The 17,288-nt window shown below is 37.4% G+C and overlaps 1 protein-coding gene across 4 annotated transcripts in view; it reads right to left on the bottom strand.

The window, feature by feature from the left end:
• Window positions 1–8,614: 8,614 nt before the first annotated feature.
• CNTN1 (contactin 1) overlaps window positions 8,615–17,288 on the bottom strand; it is a 353,101-nt gene continuing 344,427 nt past the window's right edge. For all 4 annotated transcript variants that reach the window (XM_032347814.1, XM_032347813.1, XM_032347817.1 and 1 more), the window contains one exon: window positions 8,615–11,100. In XM_032347814.1, coding sequence (XP_032203705.1) covers window positions 11,024–11,100 — 77 coding nt within the window. In that variant the 3' untranslated portion in view covers window positions 8,615–11,023. The remainder of the gene's footprint in view (window positions 11,101–17,288) is intronic.

Raw genomic sequence — 17,288 nt, 5'->3', positions numbered from 1 at the left:
AATAATTAAAGGGAGAAATAATGTATTTCTCTTTTGTTTAATATTAATATTATAGATTTTAGGATTTTAGGATGCAGATTGGAAAAAATTTTTTCATCTGCATCATTTAATGGTAGAGTGGTTGAGCTAGTGATTATTTGTGCCAGCTCCTTCTTATTACAATGAATAAAGGTTAAACCCATAAGACTCATGTAGCCAAAGCATCATCAGTAGATCTGACACTCAAATTTATGGTTTAAGACTCCTAGTAAATTATTTTTTTCACAGAGATCCTGTGTTTCCCAAGATTTCTCAAATAGTAAAATCCTTCACAAACTGAACCGCTTGAAATATTCCATTTCATAACCGATTAGCGATTTCTAAAATATACATTCCAAAATAGAATTATTTAAAGAAAAAAATAGGCATTTCTCCTCAAATCAGAGAAAGTCATGAATATGTAGAATCAATAGTGTCTCTTATGCCAAAAATGCCAATCAGTAATCTTTTTTGAGAGCTGGTTTGCTCAGTTAGTAGGGTAAATAATCTCTCTGGAGACAGAAACTGTTTATTTTAGCAATTTGCCTCTTTACTGTCCTGAGTACTTTAATTCCACAGGAGGAGAGCTGAAGTGAATAGAATAGAACTGCATCTATAATATTTATGCATGTTGCAAACAAAATATATTAAATATTCAAGTTTTGCTTTATGCTCTTCATCAGACCTGTTTTAATCATTTCATTCTTTCTTCTGTATGATGGCTACTTTGGTCTGTTACCTAGTGCCTTCTAATACTTCTTATCATGGCCACAGAAACTTTATGTATGACCATTTCCTAACCCTGTAACTCCAGCCAAAGAGGATTGTCTTTCCATTTCTTTAAAGCTGTAAGCTTCTCAAATTATTTCAAGTTAGGATGTAAAAAAACATGGTGTGCTATTCTTGACACATATATTTGCATTTAACTCTTGAGTCTTAAGCCACTATTTTTCGACCTGAGGCTGTTCAAAGAAGCTGCTTCTTACACATTCTGAGAATTCTCAAGGACAATTTAAAACTCTTGATCACTTGATGATTACCTTTGGATGGTATCTTAAAAATAACATAAATGTGTTCTGATCTTCTCAATGACCCCTGAAGAGCTTAATTATTCCCATCATTTTGGTCCTGGAGTTCATGTTGTATTGGTGTCAAGTAGCACTATTTTATTGTCACTGGCTGATAAGAAATAAACAGACGTGCACTCCATGGTAAGTGATAAATGTGCACTAAGTGATACCCAAATGTCAGCATCACTGACCAAAAGGCTTCACAGTAATTAGGATTGAGACACGATAGGAGAATTCAGTCATCTGGCACAGGGCTGTGAGCGGCAAATTAATTTTGGCAAAGCAACATCCATGATCATATTAAATCAATGGTTAATTTCAGTATTGCTAGTCTTGCAGCTTTGTCTAATTTTAAGCTGACTTTGTTATGAGCTTTAAGGACAAGAAGTTTATAACTAATTTTATGTTGTATATATTTAGGTACATTTTAATAATAATTACAGTCCCCCTGGATAACTTGTGATTGTTTGGTTGACTTCTTTGGTTTCAGCTGTGCTTTCCTCGAGTTTTAGGACACAAGGCCAATAAAGATAATAATGTAAAAATCTAAAATCTTTCAGACAGAGGGTCCTTTGGGCAATTCTCAAATCACATGGTACCAGCAATTGTCTTCTCAATATTTGACTCTGGAAATAACAAATACCTAAGCAGTTAATCAATTGATCACTGTTTTTTGAGCACAGCAGATTGAGGAGGGAAGTGTTAATTTATCTCATTAAAAAATATCCGTTTGACCATGTTCTCAAAAGCAGTCTGAAATCTCTTCATCTATAAACCACAAAAAGGTAGAGAAACTTTTGAGCACTCTGATTTAGTTCTGCTTCCATAAGGAAGTCATTTTAGCTTTATGAAGATATTTCATACTTTTACTTTACTTCAACAGCTTATATCATGCATTAATCTGTCCTCCTCCAGACATTTTATTATTTTTGTTAGTTATGGGTTTAAGCAATATAAGCATAATATAAATGTTGTTATGAAAATCCAATGCAAATATCTAAACGCACTCACAACCATTTCTGAAACTATTTGAAAGCATCAGTTAATTTGTAAGAAAAACAGCTAAACCTGAAACCAGTAAATGTCACTTAACTTCTTACACTTCTTTTACTCACCATATCCAATCGACTTATGAGTTCTCTTGATTTGGTCAATTATGTACCTTTAAAATCTGTCCACTTTTCTTTATTTTTCTCCACCACAAGAGGATTTTGGGCCACCATCCTTTCTCACCTGGATTTTTCTATGTCCTTTTGCAAAATTCCTTATGCAAGAACTAGATGACTGAAGGATGAGGGAGATGTGGGGCAGCACCAACTTGCCCACGAGTCCCCACTGAGAGGCAATCTCTAACAAGTGAGAGCCAGCCTCAAGCACATGAGAAAGCCCAGTTCACAGTAGCAAAGCCACATACCTGACCCGCTGCTGATCCAGATGTGTGAGCAATTAATATTTATTGCTATATGCCACTGAAGGATTGCGGGTGTATTTCTGTAGCAATACAGTGGCAATAAATACCATAGTTCACTTAAAATTCTCTGGGTGTCTTTAGTACTTAATTAGTGCATGCTCCTTCCCATTGATGAATTGGATTCATAGCCTGTGCGAATAAACTTTCCCAATGAATTCTGAAATCCCTTGGGAGTGTGTAATTATACACATTGTTCTCTCTTAGCAATAATGAAAAAAAGTGTGAGACCACTTGGCAATGGTGACCCTTCACTTTCATCATTGGGAATGGTATACATTTAAAATATAAAAAAAGGAAGATTTCCATGCCCACGGGCCTTTTCTCCTATTCTTTTACACTCAGCTATGGCACTCAGTTCAGCTAAATCAGCTCCACCTTATCAGGGAGGAAGTAACTTTGAGCAGACCGTGCATGTGAAACTCTGTGCTCCCTATAAGGAGAGCTATGCAGTTCCCCAATCTAGGAGTTTTAGAAGCCCTCTTTCTAAACTGCATGTATCCATTGAAAAGTAATGGTGGTCCTAGTCTCAGTAATCAGACAACAAAAAGAAATTAAAGGCATCCAAATCAGCAAAGAAGAAGTCAAACTATCACTCTTTGCAGATGATATGATACTATATGTGGAAAACCCAAAAGACTCCACTCCAAATCTGGTAGAACTTGTACAGGAATTCAGTAAACTATCAGGATATAAAATCAATGCACAGAAATCAGCTGCATTTCTTTACACCAACAACAGACAGAAGAAAGAGAAATTAAGGAGTCGATCCCATTTACAATTGCACCCCAAACCATAAGATACCAAGGAATAAACCTAACCAAAGAGGCAAAAAATCTATACTCAGAAAACTATGAAGTACTTATGAAGGAAATTGAGGAAGACACAAAGAAATGGAAAAATGTTCCATGCTCCTGGATTGGAAGAACAAATATCGTGAAAATGTCTATGCTACCTAAAGCAATCTATACATCTAATACAATCCCTATCAAAACCCCAACCATTTTTTTCTAAAGAAATGGAACAAATAATCCAAAAATTTACATAGAACCAGAAAAGACTTCAAAAAACCAGAGGAATATTGGAAAAGAAAGCCAAAACTGGTGGCATCACAATTTCAGACTTCAAGCTCTATTACAAAGCTGTCATCAAGACAGTATGGTACTGGCACAAAAACAGACACATAGATCAATGGAATAGAATAGAGAGCCCAGAAATAGACCCTCAACTCTATGGTCAACTAATCTTCAACAAAGCAGGAAAGAATGTCCAATGGAAAAAAGACAGCCTCTTCAACAAATGGTGTTGGGAAAATTGGACAGCCACATGCAGAAAAATGAAACTGGACCATTTCCTTATACCACACACAAAAATAGACTCAAAATGTGAGAAAGGAATCCATCCAAATCCTTGGGGAGAACATAGGCAGCAACCTCTTCAACCTCAGCCACAGCAGCTTCTTCCTAGGAACATCACCAAAGGCAAGGGAAGTAAGGGCAAAAATGAACTATTGGGATTTCATCAAGATCAAAAGCTTTTGCACAGCAAAGGAAACAGCCAACAACACGAAAAGACAACAGACAGAATAGGAGAAGATATTTGCAAACAACATAGCAGATAGAGGGCTAGTATCCAAAATCTATAAAGAACTTATCAAACTCAACGTCCAAGGAACAAATAATCCAAACAAGAAATAGGCAGAAGACATGAACAGACATTTCTGCAAAGAAGACATCCAGATGGCCAACAGACACATGAAAAAGTGCTCCACATCCCTCGGCATCAGGGAGATACAAATCAAAACCACAATGAGATACCACCTCACACCAGTCAGAATGGATAAGATTAATAAGGCAGGAAATGACAGATGCTGGTGAGGATGTGGAGAAAGGGGAACCCTCCTACACTGTTGGTGGGAATGCAAGCTGGTGCAACCACTCTGGAAAACAGCATGGAGATTCCTCAAAAAGTTGAAAATAGAGCTGCCCTATGACCCAGCAATTGCACTACTGGGTATTTACCCTAAAGACACAAATGTAGTGATCTGAAGGGGCACATGCATCCAAATGTTTATAGCAGCAATGTCCATGATAGCCAAACTATGGAAAGAACCTAGATGTCTATCAACAGATGAATGGATAAAGAAGAGATGGTATAGATATACAACGGAATACTATGCAGCCATCAAAAGAAATGAAATCTTGCCTTTTGCAACTGCGTGGATGGAACTAGAGGGTATTATGCTTAGCGAAATAAGTCAATAAGAGAAAGACAACTATCATATGATCTCCCTGATATAAGGAAGTGGAGATGCAATAAGGGGGGTCTGGGGAGTAGGAAAGAATAAATGAAACAAGATGGGATTGAGAGGGAGACAAACCATAAGAGACTCTGAATCTCACAAAACAAACTGAGGGTTTCCAGGGTGAAGGAGATAGGGAGAGGGTGTTGGGGTTATGGACATTGGGGAGGGTATATGCTATGGTAAGTGTTGTGAAGTGTGTAAACCTGGCAATTCACAGACCTATACCCCTGGGGCTAATAATACATTATATGTTAATTAAAAAAATTTTTAAAAAAAGAGAAGTAATGGTGGGAAGGGAGACTTAAGATTTATTGGGCGTTTATTATATGTTGGGTATCTTAAGTCTATTATCTTTCTTTTTTTTAAGATTTTATTTATTTATTTGATGGACAGAGATCACAGGTAGGTAGAGAGAGAGGAGGAAGCAGGCTCCCTGCTGAGCAGAGAGCCAGATGCAAAGCTCAATCCCAGGACCCTGGGGTCACGACCTGAGCCGAAGGCAGAGGCTTTAACCCATTGAGCCACCCAGACGCCCCCTATTATCTTTTTTAATTTGTATAAATTGGCTAGAACTTTAAGAGGAAGTGAAATGGAAAACATTTTTACTATCTAACACTCTTTGGTGGTGGCACCTGCTGACCTTTCTTCACCACACCTGGTTCTGGTCCCCCTCCTTGTGTCGCCGTGTATTTGCCAACTTCCAGTGATCTAGAAGGGTAGACAGGAGGCCCAAGATGGCTAAATAAAATACACCAAACTCCCAGGGAGAGTCTGAGTCTTTAATGAGATTTGGAAATGTCAGAAAGAGTCACTATTCCTTTTGGACCACTGACATGGAAGGCGTAAATGGTCAGCATCCAGGATTCTTGCCCCGAGATTAGAAGCACATGCAGAGATGCAGAATCAACAGATGGAGAGTGTTCCCTGGGAACATTATTTAAGTCCTTATAGCAAGTCCATCTTGTAGGTCCCACTATTTGAGCCAATAAATTCCTTTTTCCCCCTTCTGTTTATTTGAGTTGAGTGTCTATCAGTTGAATTGAAAGAATTACGAATGTCTGAGGAGTGTTATCCTCATTCCTCATTTTATGGAAGAGGAAACTTTGTCTCCAAATACCACATTACTTGTCCAAAGTCTCACAAGTAAGAACAGATAGAGTTAGAATTTGATCACAAGTCTGTCCAATAGCCACAATCCTTTCATAACTGCATTTTTGAAAGTTTTAAAAAAATATCCATACGGTAAAACTTGTATGCTGTAGAGTTTTAACAAATGCATAGATTTGGGTCCCTCCCACTCTTGCCATGACCTCTAAGAGTTCCCCGACGCTATTCCTAAGTAGTCAGATTCTCTCCCTACTCTTGCTGCCTGGCAACTACGAACCTGTTCTCTGTCTCTGGAGTTTCACTTTTCCCAGAATGTCATATAGATGGAATCACACAAACCTTTTGAAGCTGACTTCTTTCACTTAACACAGTACATTTGAGATTAACTTACTTTGTTGTATGTTGTCAACACGAATGTTTTCTGAAAGTATCCTTACAGCAGCATTTCAGTCATATCCTCATTAGAGTGAGTGGAACATATACAGGTTTTAAAAAGGGAAAAGGAGAAGAATACAGGGTTGCATAACACACTCCTAAGATTTATATCCACCTGGAATCTGTGGCTGTGGTCTTACTTGGATATAGGGACTTTGCAGATGTCATGGAGTTCAGATGAGGTCCACGCTGGATTAGGGTGTGGACCTACTCCCATGGCTAACATCCTTAGAAGAAGAAAGAAATCTGGACACAAAGTCACTCAAGGAGAACTCCAGTTGACAATGGAAGCAGAGATGGCGAGATGCAGCTGTAAGCCAAGGAATGCCAAGGACTGCCTGCAACCGTGAGAAACTAGGACAGAGGCACAGAGCAGATTCTCCCTCAGAGCCAACCGTGCCAGCACCTTGATTTCAGACTTGTAGCTTCCAGAAGTGAGACAGCATAGATTTCTGTTGTTTGAAGCCACGAAATCGTGGTCATTTGTTATGACAGCCCTAGGAAACTATTATAACTAAACTAATGAAGTATTCAGCACTATTTTCAAGGCAGCTTCTATCAAAACAAAGGGGCGTTACTGAGGAGATAGGATAAGTGAAGGCCCAGTTCTTCATCTCACAATTTTGCCTTAGGATGAGCTTGACTCAAATATACAACCAAATTCGTAATAGCATCATAGGCACTGTTATATGTTACCCCACGTATCAAATTTGTTATTAGTAACTAAAAAGTGAAACCTGTTTTTAAGATATTATAAAAATGTAGAAAAGTATCTTGGCCTCCCATCAACTAATTTTAAAGTCATCTCATCCAAAACCACTTTGTTTCTATTCTAAAAAAAAACAAAAAAAAAAGTTCAAGTTGTGGAGGGGACACCTTTCATCAAACTTTTTATTAACAACCTTCAGAAGATTATAGACTCAGGAAATTAAGTATTAAAATTTAATTAAGTCACCAAGTGACATGAAAAAGAAAAAAGAGCAAAGGAAATCCACATTCCTTTGGAGAAAAAATCTAAAGTACATTTCAGTCTGCTGCTTGGATTTCAGATATAAATAAATTGGGATATTTTTATTAGACTAAAAGTGTACATAGCATTTTGATACTTAAGATATGTAACTAAAAGATAAGAAATTCGGTCATCGGTAAATTAGCATTTCAGAGAGGCCAAGAAAATATTTTTTTTTTTCCTTAAGAGATCCTTAAAGTATGTACACATGATATTGCTCTTGTTGACTGGGTTAAAAATATCAGTTAATATAGCTTGTAGTAATCATCAAAGTCTTTGATTCTCAAATCTGGCTCCCTACCAGACACTCCTGAACAACCTAAAATGATACAGATTCCTGTTCCTCACTTTCCAAATTCTGATTTGGTAAGTCTGGACTGGGACCCAGAGACTCTATTTTATTTTTTCAAATTCTCCAGGTGATCCTGATGGGCAACCAGGTTTGAGAACCACTAACATGGAAAACACTCTCACAGAAAGAAGCTTTGATCTCCCAAAGCCTGCGGAATTAGAGCTAGAGTCAATCCAAGGTCAAATACCAAAAGCAAAATATTGGAATGGAAGTAATCTAATACTTAGGGTTAAGAAACAGAGTCAGGGTCCAAAAGGGAAACCAGGTTCCGGAGTGGAAGCAAGTTTCATGAAACAGGAAGGGAGGTTGGAATGCCAAAGATAAATCATAATCAGATCATGGAAGATTGTTAAGGCAGAACACAGGGAGCCCTGGGATTCAGAAGTTTGGGCTTAGTCCAAATCAGGATTCGGAGAAGGCTTTACCTGCACCAGACCTGTCTGTAGAGTCACGCTTTTATGTGAATTCTTCTATTAGAAAACCAGCTCCTTCAAAGTTGAACTAGATGCTGCTGCTGCTGCTTCTCCTTCTCTTTCTCCTTTTCCTGCTTCTTGAGCATTTAGCAGTTTGTTCTAGTGTCTAGCATTAGATTGAATGATATTTACTGAGATCTTCAAAATTGAAGTTTTCCACCAGGTAATCTTATTTCAGTGAAATAACGCCGGTGTGTGTTCACATGTGCACACAGGCAGGCTCAAGTGTGTGTCTCTTTACATCCATATATTTTTTGCAGAATCTTTCAAACAATTAACTGTTGCATAAGAAGTAATATTTATTCTGTGCTATTGAACTTATAAAGAAACCTTCTAAAAATGAATTTTCAACTTTAGGTAAATTGAAAGGACAGTTATTATTTCTTGGGTAACAGTAAGACATTTATTTCTTTATAATTTGTTTTCATTCATAAAAAGGACAAAGCACAGTCCTATACTACTCCATTGAAAAAATGATAAAAAATAACTAAAAAAATCAATTCAATATTTATCAGTATCAAATAAAATTACTACCACCTTTCCTGAATTACAAAGAAACAACAGATATGTCTATATCTATATAAAGTTTAATCAAGAATCTTGCGTCTTAAGCAGATGATACATTAGTTAGTTTGACAACAGTTGAAAACTGATGGTCCCAGTCAAATTTGTACAATTGTATGAGGAAATGAAAAGCTTGAGTTATCAGTGTATGAGAGATTTTAATCTACCTTATCTCCATCACGAATTTAAAATTAAACAACCAACCTCCAAAGTCTGTTTTCTTCTTACCTTTCAGAACCATTTCATGCAAAATCTAGCCAGGTTTGCTCTTTATTGCACTACATTAGAAAATAAAAGGCGAGCATGCATTTGGCAAAAGATTTAGTTGTTGTCGATTATATAAAAATGCCCAACATGGGTCACATTGCAAAAGGAAAACCCCAAAGTGTAACAATGAAAACACAAACATTTGTACAGAAGGCTTACAGCATATTTGTTTCCCTAAAGTATGAAGAGATTTTGTTTCCTTTTCAAATAATTAGGTATTTTATGAAATCTGGTAATGATTTTAAGACTGTTGACATACTTCCACTGGGAAATCATCCATTTCACTTATTTTTAAAAAGTTTCATTTTATAACAAAGAGTTGAATGTAAACTAATGAAATATTTATTGATATTTTCATAATGAAAACTCTAAACATTTACACATAGATATATAGTACAAAAATTATACAAATTAAAGAAAGGGGGGGTAAAGTAGTAATAGATCTATTTTGCTTCCCGTAAATATTTTTTTATGAACCTATAAGGTATCCTTTCTAAAAAGATAAACTCTATCTCTAATTAGCTAGCAAGGTTGTGCTAATAAAATAGGATTACACCTCCTGAATCATCAGACATTGCACTATTTCATGAGCCAGCTAATCCTTTATTACTCCATTTCTTTCACATCCACACTCAAATACATTTGCTTGCACACCATGGAGAATGAAGAAATGTGCGTCTTCCTTTTTACAACTTATAAAAACCTGAAGCACCAACGCTTGGGAGACACCATTGGACAGACACATTACCTGTCTCCTCCTGGCCTTCCAGTACGCATACTTTCAAGGTACCATTAGTAATATATTGATTTGGTATTTTTAGCCAGTTTTCAGTATTGCATTGAAGTGGGAAATGAGCTTAAAACTAAATTTAAAAAAAATAAGGTATATTGTGGTTTTTTTTCCGACCTCCAGGTGATTTCTTGAGATCTTCAATAATGCAAGGTTTTACTTAGAAATGAAGCACAAAAACAAAGATACTAGAATATTATTAGATCACACTGATATTCATTTAACTGTCATTTATTCCTAGCTGTGTAAAGACTGTCACATCTCAATTAAAAAATGGAAGCACTCTACTTTTCAAAATTCATCATCCCATGTATGAATAAATACAGCAATAGGATGATTCTCTAGATAAGAGCTGTGATTTTTGAGGTTTGAAATTGACAAGAAAAGCATAAAATAACTTTAGAACATAATATCAAAGTAAAGAAAAATCTTCATATGGTATGTTAACTTTACTACTAAGCAACTAACTTAAAAGTATTACTGATTCTGAAAGACAAATATTTAGAAAATTACTTTCTTGCAAAATAAGAATACTGATAACAAGTTGTAGAATTGGCTTTCAATATTCAGAATCTTTTAACTCATCCAGTAAAATGAACTGGTCATGGAATTTATGTCAAAATGTTTCAGTTATACTCTATCTTTTGTCAAGACAACTCAAAATGTCATGAATGATAGGGGCCATTCAAAAATATGCAGGACCCGAAACAGAGAATAGTACAAGAGACTGTATTACTCTTAACATTTACCACATACGATCAACATTTCAACCTCTATTATATTTCACAACTTGTTATTAAGTTTAAAGCACCTGTGTACGGTGATTTTTACGTTCACTCTACAGCCTATAGTATTGAATTGAACACTGTAACTTGTCCCATTGGATTAAGTCATGCAACTGTCACAGAATCAGGTTAAGTGGTTTATAAGGCATATTGGAACGAGTTAAAAATTATTTTATATCCATTTAAAAGTTTATTCTTTTGGATGAAAGGGTTCCTGAATGCCTCAGTCATGACGTGTGTTGTAAATCAGTTGGATAGTTTGTTAAAGTGTAATTTATTTGGCTTTGGGCGGAGCCACAGGAATTGGAAGGAACTATAGTCATCATAGGGATGGAGATGTCCTCTGAGCTGGGCCGGGAACAGCAGCTGTCACACCACGTTCAGATTGCCAAGTAGACAGCGATGCCAAGGGCAGGCAGCAGGAAGCCGAGAAGACTTGGTGATAGGGCAGACACGCCTGCAGAGTAAACCAAAAACGGGCACATTATTTCATTGAGAATGGCACTATTTCTCATTTACCCTGCTTGGGGAAAGCCAGAGTAGGCAGGCCTGAAAAACAAATGGTTCCTTTAAAAAAAAAAAAAAAAAATCTCTGTACATCAGTGATTTAAAGAAAACAAAAACACTTGATCAAGAATTTCATGCATGAGAACAAGTGGCTGTTTCTATAACACACTCCTATAAATCATTTCTGATAAAATCAGAAGTGTTTATGTTTTCCTGCCAGAAGGTGTTGTCAAGAAACATATGTAAATAAGCAAACAAACAAATGGAAAAAAAAACCCCACATATGTAAGGTGTTAAAAAATAAGATAAAAAGATATGCTAAAGATACTAATAATGTTACCTGGGATAAAAATATCATGGGTACACCGAATAGATTTTGCAAAATTTAATATCCAATGATTTTAAGACATTTAGGTGCTTACCCACAATGATTTGAGGAATATATTCTTGATAATAGTAAATCATCTATTCAAATTTTTATCTAAGAAAAAATTGTCCTGAGATATAGTGTTATGAATTAAAATTAAATATGATGTAATGCACTATGGATTTATATTACATCTTGGGCTAATTACAGCTAGAAAGGCTCCTCCTGTGGTCAAGTTTATGGGTGCAGATCTTGCCCACACTGGAATTCTTGAGAAAAGGCTAAAAAATGGGATCAAGAAGGCACACTCTTCCTTTCCACTCCCCAATTCTCTTAGGCTTCCTTTAAGAACACACTGCTGGAACGAATGCTGAGCTAAAAAATACAATCAACGGCTTGTAAATATAGTAGATCTGTGTCAAGTTGTAGAAGTTAATTTGAAACCTTAAAACCTTATTATCTACCGTGTTAACAGAGCCCTTTGGATTCCTCTTATACTGGGAAGAGTCAGGGTATTTCTCTTGCATCTCAAGTCATTAAAAGCACATTCATGTTCCCCACGGAGGAAAGACGATCATATCTATTCTCACACCAGTATCTCACTAGTGCCCTGTCAGCAGCTCTGAGTGCTGCATGGAAACATAAGAGAAGTATGATCAGAACCAGAAAAAGAAATAAGCAGCACAGTGAGGGTGGAAAAGTGAAGGCAGAGCAACAAGGGCAATATAAATGGCCCTCAAGTAGCTGCTGATAGAGCGCGAATACCACTGCTGCCTAAGAACGTGAGGAAGAGCAATGGTAACACCAATAGAGACTATGGAAGCTACTACTTACCGCTCTATAGGCATGAGACAGACACTCTGTTAGACTTTCATATGCCTTATGACACTAACCCAACAACCAATGATGGTGGGTCTTACTATCCTGATTTTATAGATTACATAACTCCGATTCGGGTAAGATGACTTGCTTAGAGCCAATGGCCAGTAGAGGGCAGAGCCAGGATTCTATTGCCTATCCACCAGGCTCCAAACGCCAGACTCTTTATCTTTTTGGCACTTTGTATAGACCGCTTTGGAAAAGGACCAGTTCTAGAAATGCATAAGGACACTCCACTCCACACTAACAAAGGCAAGAAAGAAAATTAATGACCTATGAGAAAGCACAGCACCTAAGTTGTTTCAAAAAGAATCCTTTGTATTCACGTAGTATTTTTTATTCTCTTTTTCTACATAGATATTTTTAAAATATGCCACAGCCCACATGTTATTTTATTCCGATAAGGTGACCAATAATAAACCTCAATAGCACAGAAAAAGATTAGTTTTCAATGTTTGACCTAAGTTAAATGATCTGTCCTGACGACTTTTGTCTGAGAATGACTGCAGGGTCTGTGCGTTGCTCTGTCCTCTGACCACAAATTACATCAGGGGCGGATACACGTTCATGTACTTGCCTGAATGTGTGGGTTGGCGCATACAAACTGTGGCTGCAGAAAGAAGTTTAGTCAATTGTGGATGCCATTTTGAAGTTTTGGTGTTAGTATGAAAACCAAACCCAATTTCATAATTTGTGGCTTCAACATCAGGATATTTGATTTATTTTAAATAAACTCTTCATGTTTATGTGTGTTATATTTAATTTCTCTAATGGCTCAAGCTTATATAATTGTGGTCTTCATCTTCAATTCTCTTTCACATTCCAAGCCCAAATTAGAGACCTGACTGAATTACTATTTAAAGTCATTTTAAATGTGGGATCCCTATATTCTTGAAGCATTTTCAATATATATTGGTTTTATATCTAACAAAATGTATATCATAATACTGCTATAAGTATAATGTCAGTAATTATATGGTATGCAGTAAACATATTTTGCTCTCACATATTTACTGTACGTCAAACATGAACAAGTCATCAATCTTGAATCATTTTTCCCAATCAGAACAAAGGTAATGCCTATTTAGAGTACTATAGCTTTTGCATTGAATTTTCTTGATTTTTTTTTAACCTCAACTACCCTGATTTATTATTTCCCTCAGGAAGGATTCCTGCTGGAGAGAGTTATATATTGAGAAGGGAAATCCTAATTAAAAGTTAAATAGTGCTTAATAATCTTTGCAAGTTTTATGATAAGTAGAGAACCATTATAATCACTTTTTAATACAAATTTCTCTCCCTTTTTAAAAAAAGATTTTATTTATTTATTTGACAGAGAGAGAGAGATCACAAGTAGGCAGAGAGGCAGGCAGAGAGAGAGGAAGGGAAGCAGGCTCCCCGCTGAGCAGAGAGCCTGATGCGGGGCTCAATCCCAGGACCCTGGGACCATGACCTGAGCCGAAGGCAGAGGCTTAACCCACTGAGCCACCAGGTTCCCCACAAATCTCTTTTCTGATGCTTAAATTTGGACACCATGGTCCAATCCAAATTGCTACTGCTGATGATGCTATAAGACAGAGAGTTCCTTCCTGTCGTGTCACTTTTTGTTTTCACAGTTGTTAATATCTCTAGGTTCTGAACAACTTCAGGACAAGGAATATATCCAAATTATATTTTCAGCTGTGTTGACAAATACCAAGTGCAGTATATAGTGAGTACTTGACCCATAATGTTATAAATAATTCTTTCAGCTTTAAGCCCTGAACCTTTTCTGATGAAGAGCAGAAGATGGGAGAGATAGTAAAAGGGCAGAACAAGGGTTAAGTTTTAAGGAAGAAAGCAAAGGAGAACACAGGACCTGTAGTGGAACCCTTGGTATTTCTTTATGTTTTATGTCCTCTCTGTTGCATAATCTCTCTAACTTTTAGGCACCTGGGGAAAGGAAAGGGGTTGCCCATTCCCATTAATCCTTTTCCTCAGGAAATCACTTTTTCCCCTATTGGAGAGATGATATTAAAAACACGTATCGGGGCGCCTGGATGGCTCAGTCAGTTAAGTGTCTGCCTTCAGCTCAAGTCATGATCTTCAGGTCCTGGGATGGAGCCCCGCATCAGGCTTCCTGCTCAGCAGGGGGTCTGCTTCTCTCTCTCACTCTCTTTCTCAAAAAAAAGAAAATCTTAAAAAAAAAACAAACCCCACATAACAAAAAGGCATTTATTGGGGTGCCTGGCTGGCTCAGTCAGTAGAGCATCTGACTCTTGATCTCAGGGTTGTGAGTTCGAGCCTCACATTAGGTGTAGAGATGACATAAAAGTAAAAAATATATATATATTCTTAAAAGGCACTTATTTTACTGTTCTGTTCAGAGATCCTCCAATCTGTCTTTCACTCTTATAATTTGCCCTGGGCTTTGGGAAGGCAAGATGGTTGATTCCCCACTGCCTAGAGGCATGCTTAATATATACTCAGTGTATTAGGTACATGTCAGTAGATGTTTGCTGTTGAAAAGTGTTGAGTCCAACAGAACTGCTGGGAAAGCAGCAAGCTTAGAGAAGTGAAAGAGTGTAAGTCTATCTGGGACTGAGAGTGAAAAGTCAGCTTGGATGGAAGGACAAAACCACACGTCTTTATTCAGGTTGGTATGACAAATACAGATAGTGCCAGCTGTAAGCTTAACTGGAGATAAGGTTACGCCACAGCTATAAAACACCATAATGACCCCCTCATTGAGTGGCTAGTGCTGCGTCACCAGAGATGCCCAGGACTTCACATTCCATCTATTACTGGGAATACTCAGCTGCTCAGTCACCCTCCCTTCATGACGGCCCCCAACCTTTGTTGATCCCTGCTTCTCCTCCCTCTGTCAGCCTGAGAAAGAGCAGATACACAGCTGATCACTATTTCCCTTAAAAGCCCTTCTGAAGTCTGAGCAGGCACTTAAACCTTACGTCAAGAAGGTTCTCTTTCCCACTTGAGTGGTGTTCCACAACTGCTCTGGCCTGTTTCTGGCTGCATCCAGTCAGTTACAGGGAGTCTGACTACCTTTCGGACTGCAGGTTTGTACTTGGTCTTCAGCTGTTCTGGTTTCCACATCATGAAGAGGCAAACCTGAGAATCAGTGAGCAGGTCACTGTCCTGGTAGGAGCCATGAGTGTACTGGGAACAGTAGTGTGTGGCAGATAACAGTAAGGCCTCTGGGGCCAAGCAAAGTCCAAATCCTGCCTCTGCCTTTCATTGGCTAGGCAATCTTGAGCACGTTATTTAATCTTTTAAAGTCTTAGTTCCTTCATTATAAAATGGGGATAATAATATGTCTCATGGCTGTATTCTGAGAACTGAGAAGATGCCTACCGATAGTTCTTAAGTATTTTTAGCAGCATAACCTTTCTTTAGAAACAATCATACGAAGGGGTGCCTGGGTGGCTCAGTTGTTAAGCGTCTGCCTTCATCTCAGGTCATGATCCCAGGGTCCTGAACTCGAACCCCGCATTGGGCTCTCTGCTCAGTGGGAATCCTGCTTCTCCCTCTCCCACTCCCCCTGCTTGCGTTCCCTCTGTGCTGTCTCTCTCTCTCTCTCTCTCTCTGTGTCAAATAAATTTACAAAATCTTAAAAAAAGAAAAAAGAAAAAGAAGAAACAATCGTATGTAGAAGTTCATTACTGAAGTAGGAAGGAAAGGGATGCCTTTTTCAAAGATGTGGAATTTCAGCAGCAGTGATAATTACATAAAGGATGAGCTAAGAAATTTAATAAGTCACTATGGTTGGGTCTATGGAAGATTAGCATTTCTGACCTTATTTATTTGTACCCTCTGCAGCAGACTACCAGCTTTCCCTCCTCCACGTTCATGCTGGTACCTTTACTTCCTCAAGCCTGTCACTCCATACAACATGTGGGGGTCTACTTATCACAGTTTGAAAACAGCTGCCTTATGTAAAGCAGAAAATGCACAGCTAATAGAAAACTCCTGTTTATTATTATATTATATATATGACATATATTATAAACATTACATTATTCTATATTATTATATATACTTATTATATTATATATGATTATTATATATAATTGTTATATTATTTATTCCTATTTTAGTAATTCATACTAAATTTGATGTTTATTTCTTGGTATTGATATCTTGCATTGTATTTTTGGAAAAGCAGATCAGTGGAAGGCAAAGCAAAACAATACAAAAAGCAGGTGTCCCCTGCATATAACTTATATTTGAGATGTCCACTTGTTATTCCCTAATCACACACATGTCCTTTTAGAGCACAAATATCCTAGAATGTCCTTCCACCTGTCAAGACTGGGCATATTGAACTTTCTTGCAGCGGACCAGCTCAAGTGTTATCTCCTCTGTGGCACTGTAGTTTGGATCTTTGGCTTCAAGTAACAGGAACCCAACTAAAAAGCCAGTGTCATACCGCTTTGGAACAACTACAACCACAGATGTAAACCCCTCCCTGTGTCTTCCATGTTTCTGACTTTCATCTCTTCTTCCTTTGCATGTTGTCTCAAATTCTGAGACAGATTTCTCCTCAAGCTAGACAAGAGCTCCAAGCTCACAGCCTTATATTCTCAAGAGCAAAAAGATGACACCTTTTTACCCAAACTGTAGTGAGAAAACTTTCAAAGAACAATTCTTATTTTTTTCATGGTTTAATGTGCTGTTTGTCCTAGTTAAAATATTTACATTTCATTTTTTTTTTGTTTTAAATTAATTAATTTTTTTTTCTCACCATACCACTTACCCTCTCCAATGCTAACCCGGCAATTGCACTACTGGATATTTACCCTAAAGATACAAATGTAGTGATCCGAAGGGCCACGTGCACCCCGATGTTTATAGCAGCAATGTCCACAAAGTCAAATTATGGAAAGAGCCTGGAT

This window comes from Mustela erminea, chromosome 6 (assembly GCF_009829155.1).
Source record: "Mustela erminea isolate mMusErm1 chromosome 6, mMusErm1.Pri, whole genome shotgun sequence".
Taxonomy (NCBI): Eukaryota; Metazoa; Chordata; class Mammalia; order Carnivora; family Mustelidae; genus Mustela; species Mustela erminea.
This window is presented reverse-complemented; position numbering and strand designations above follow the sequence as displayed.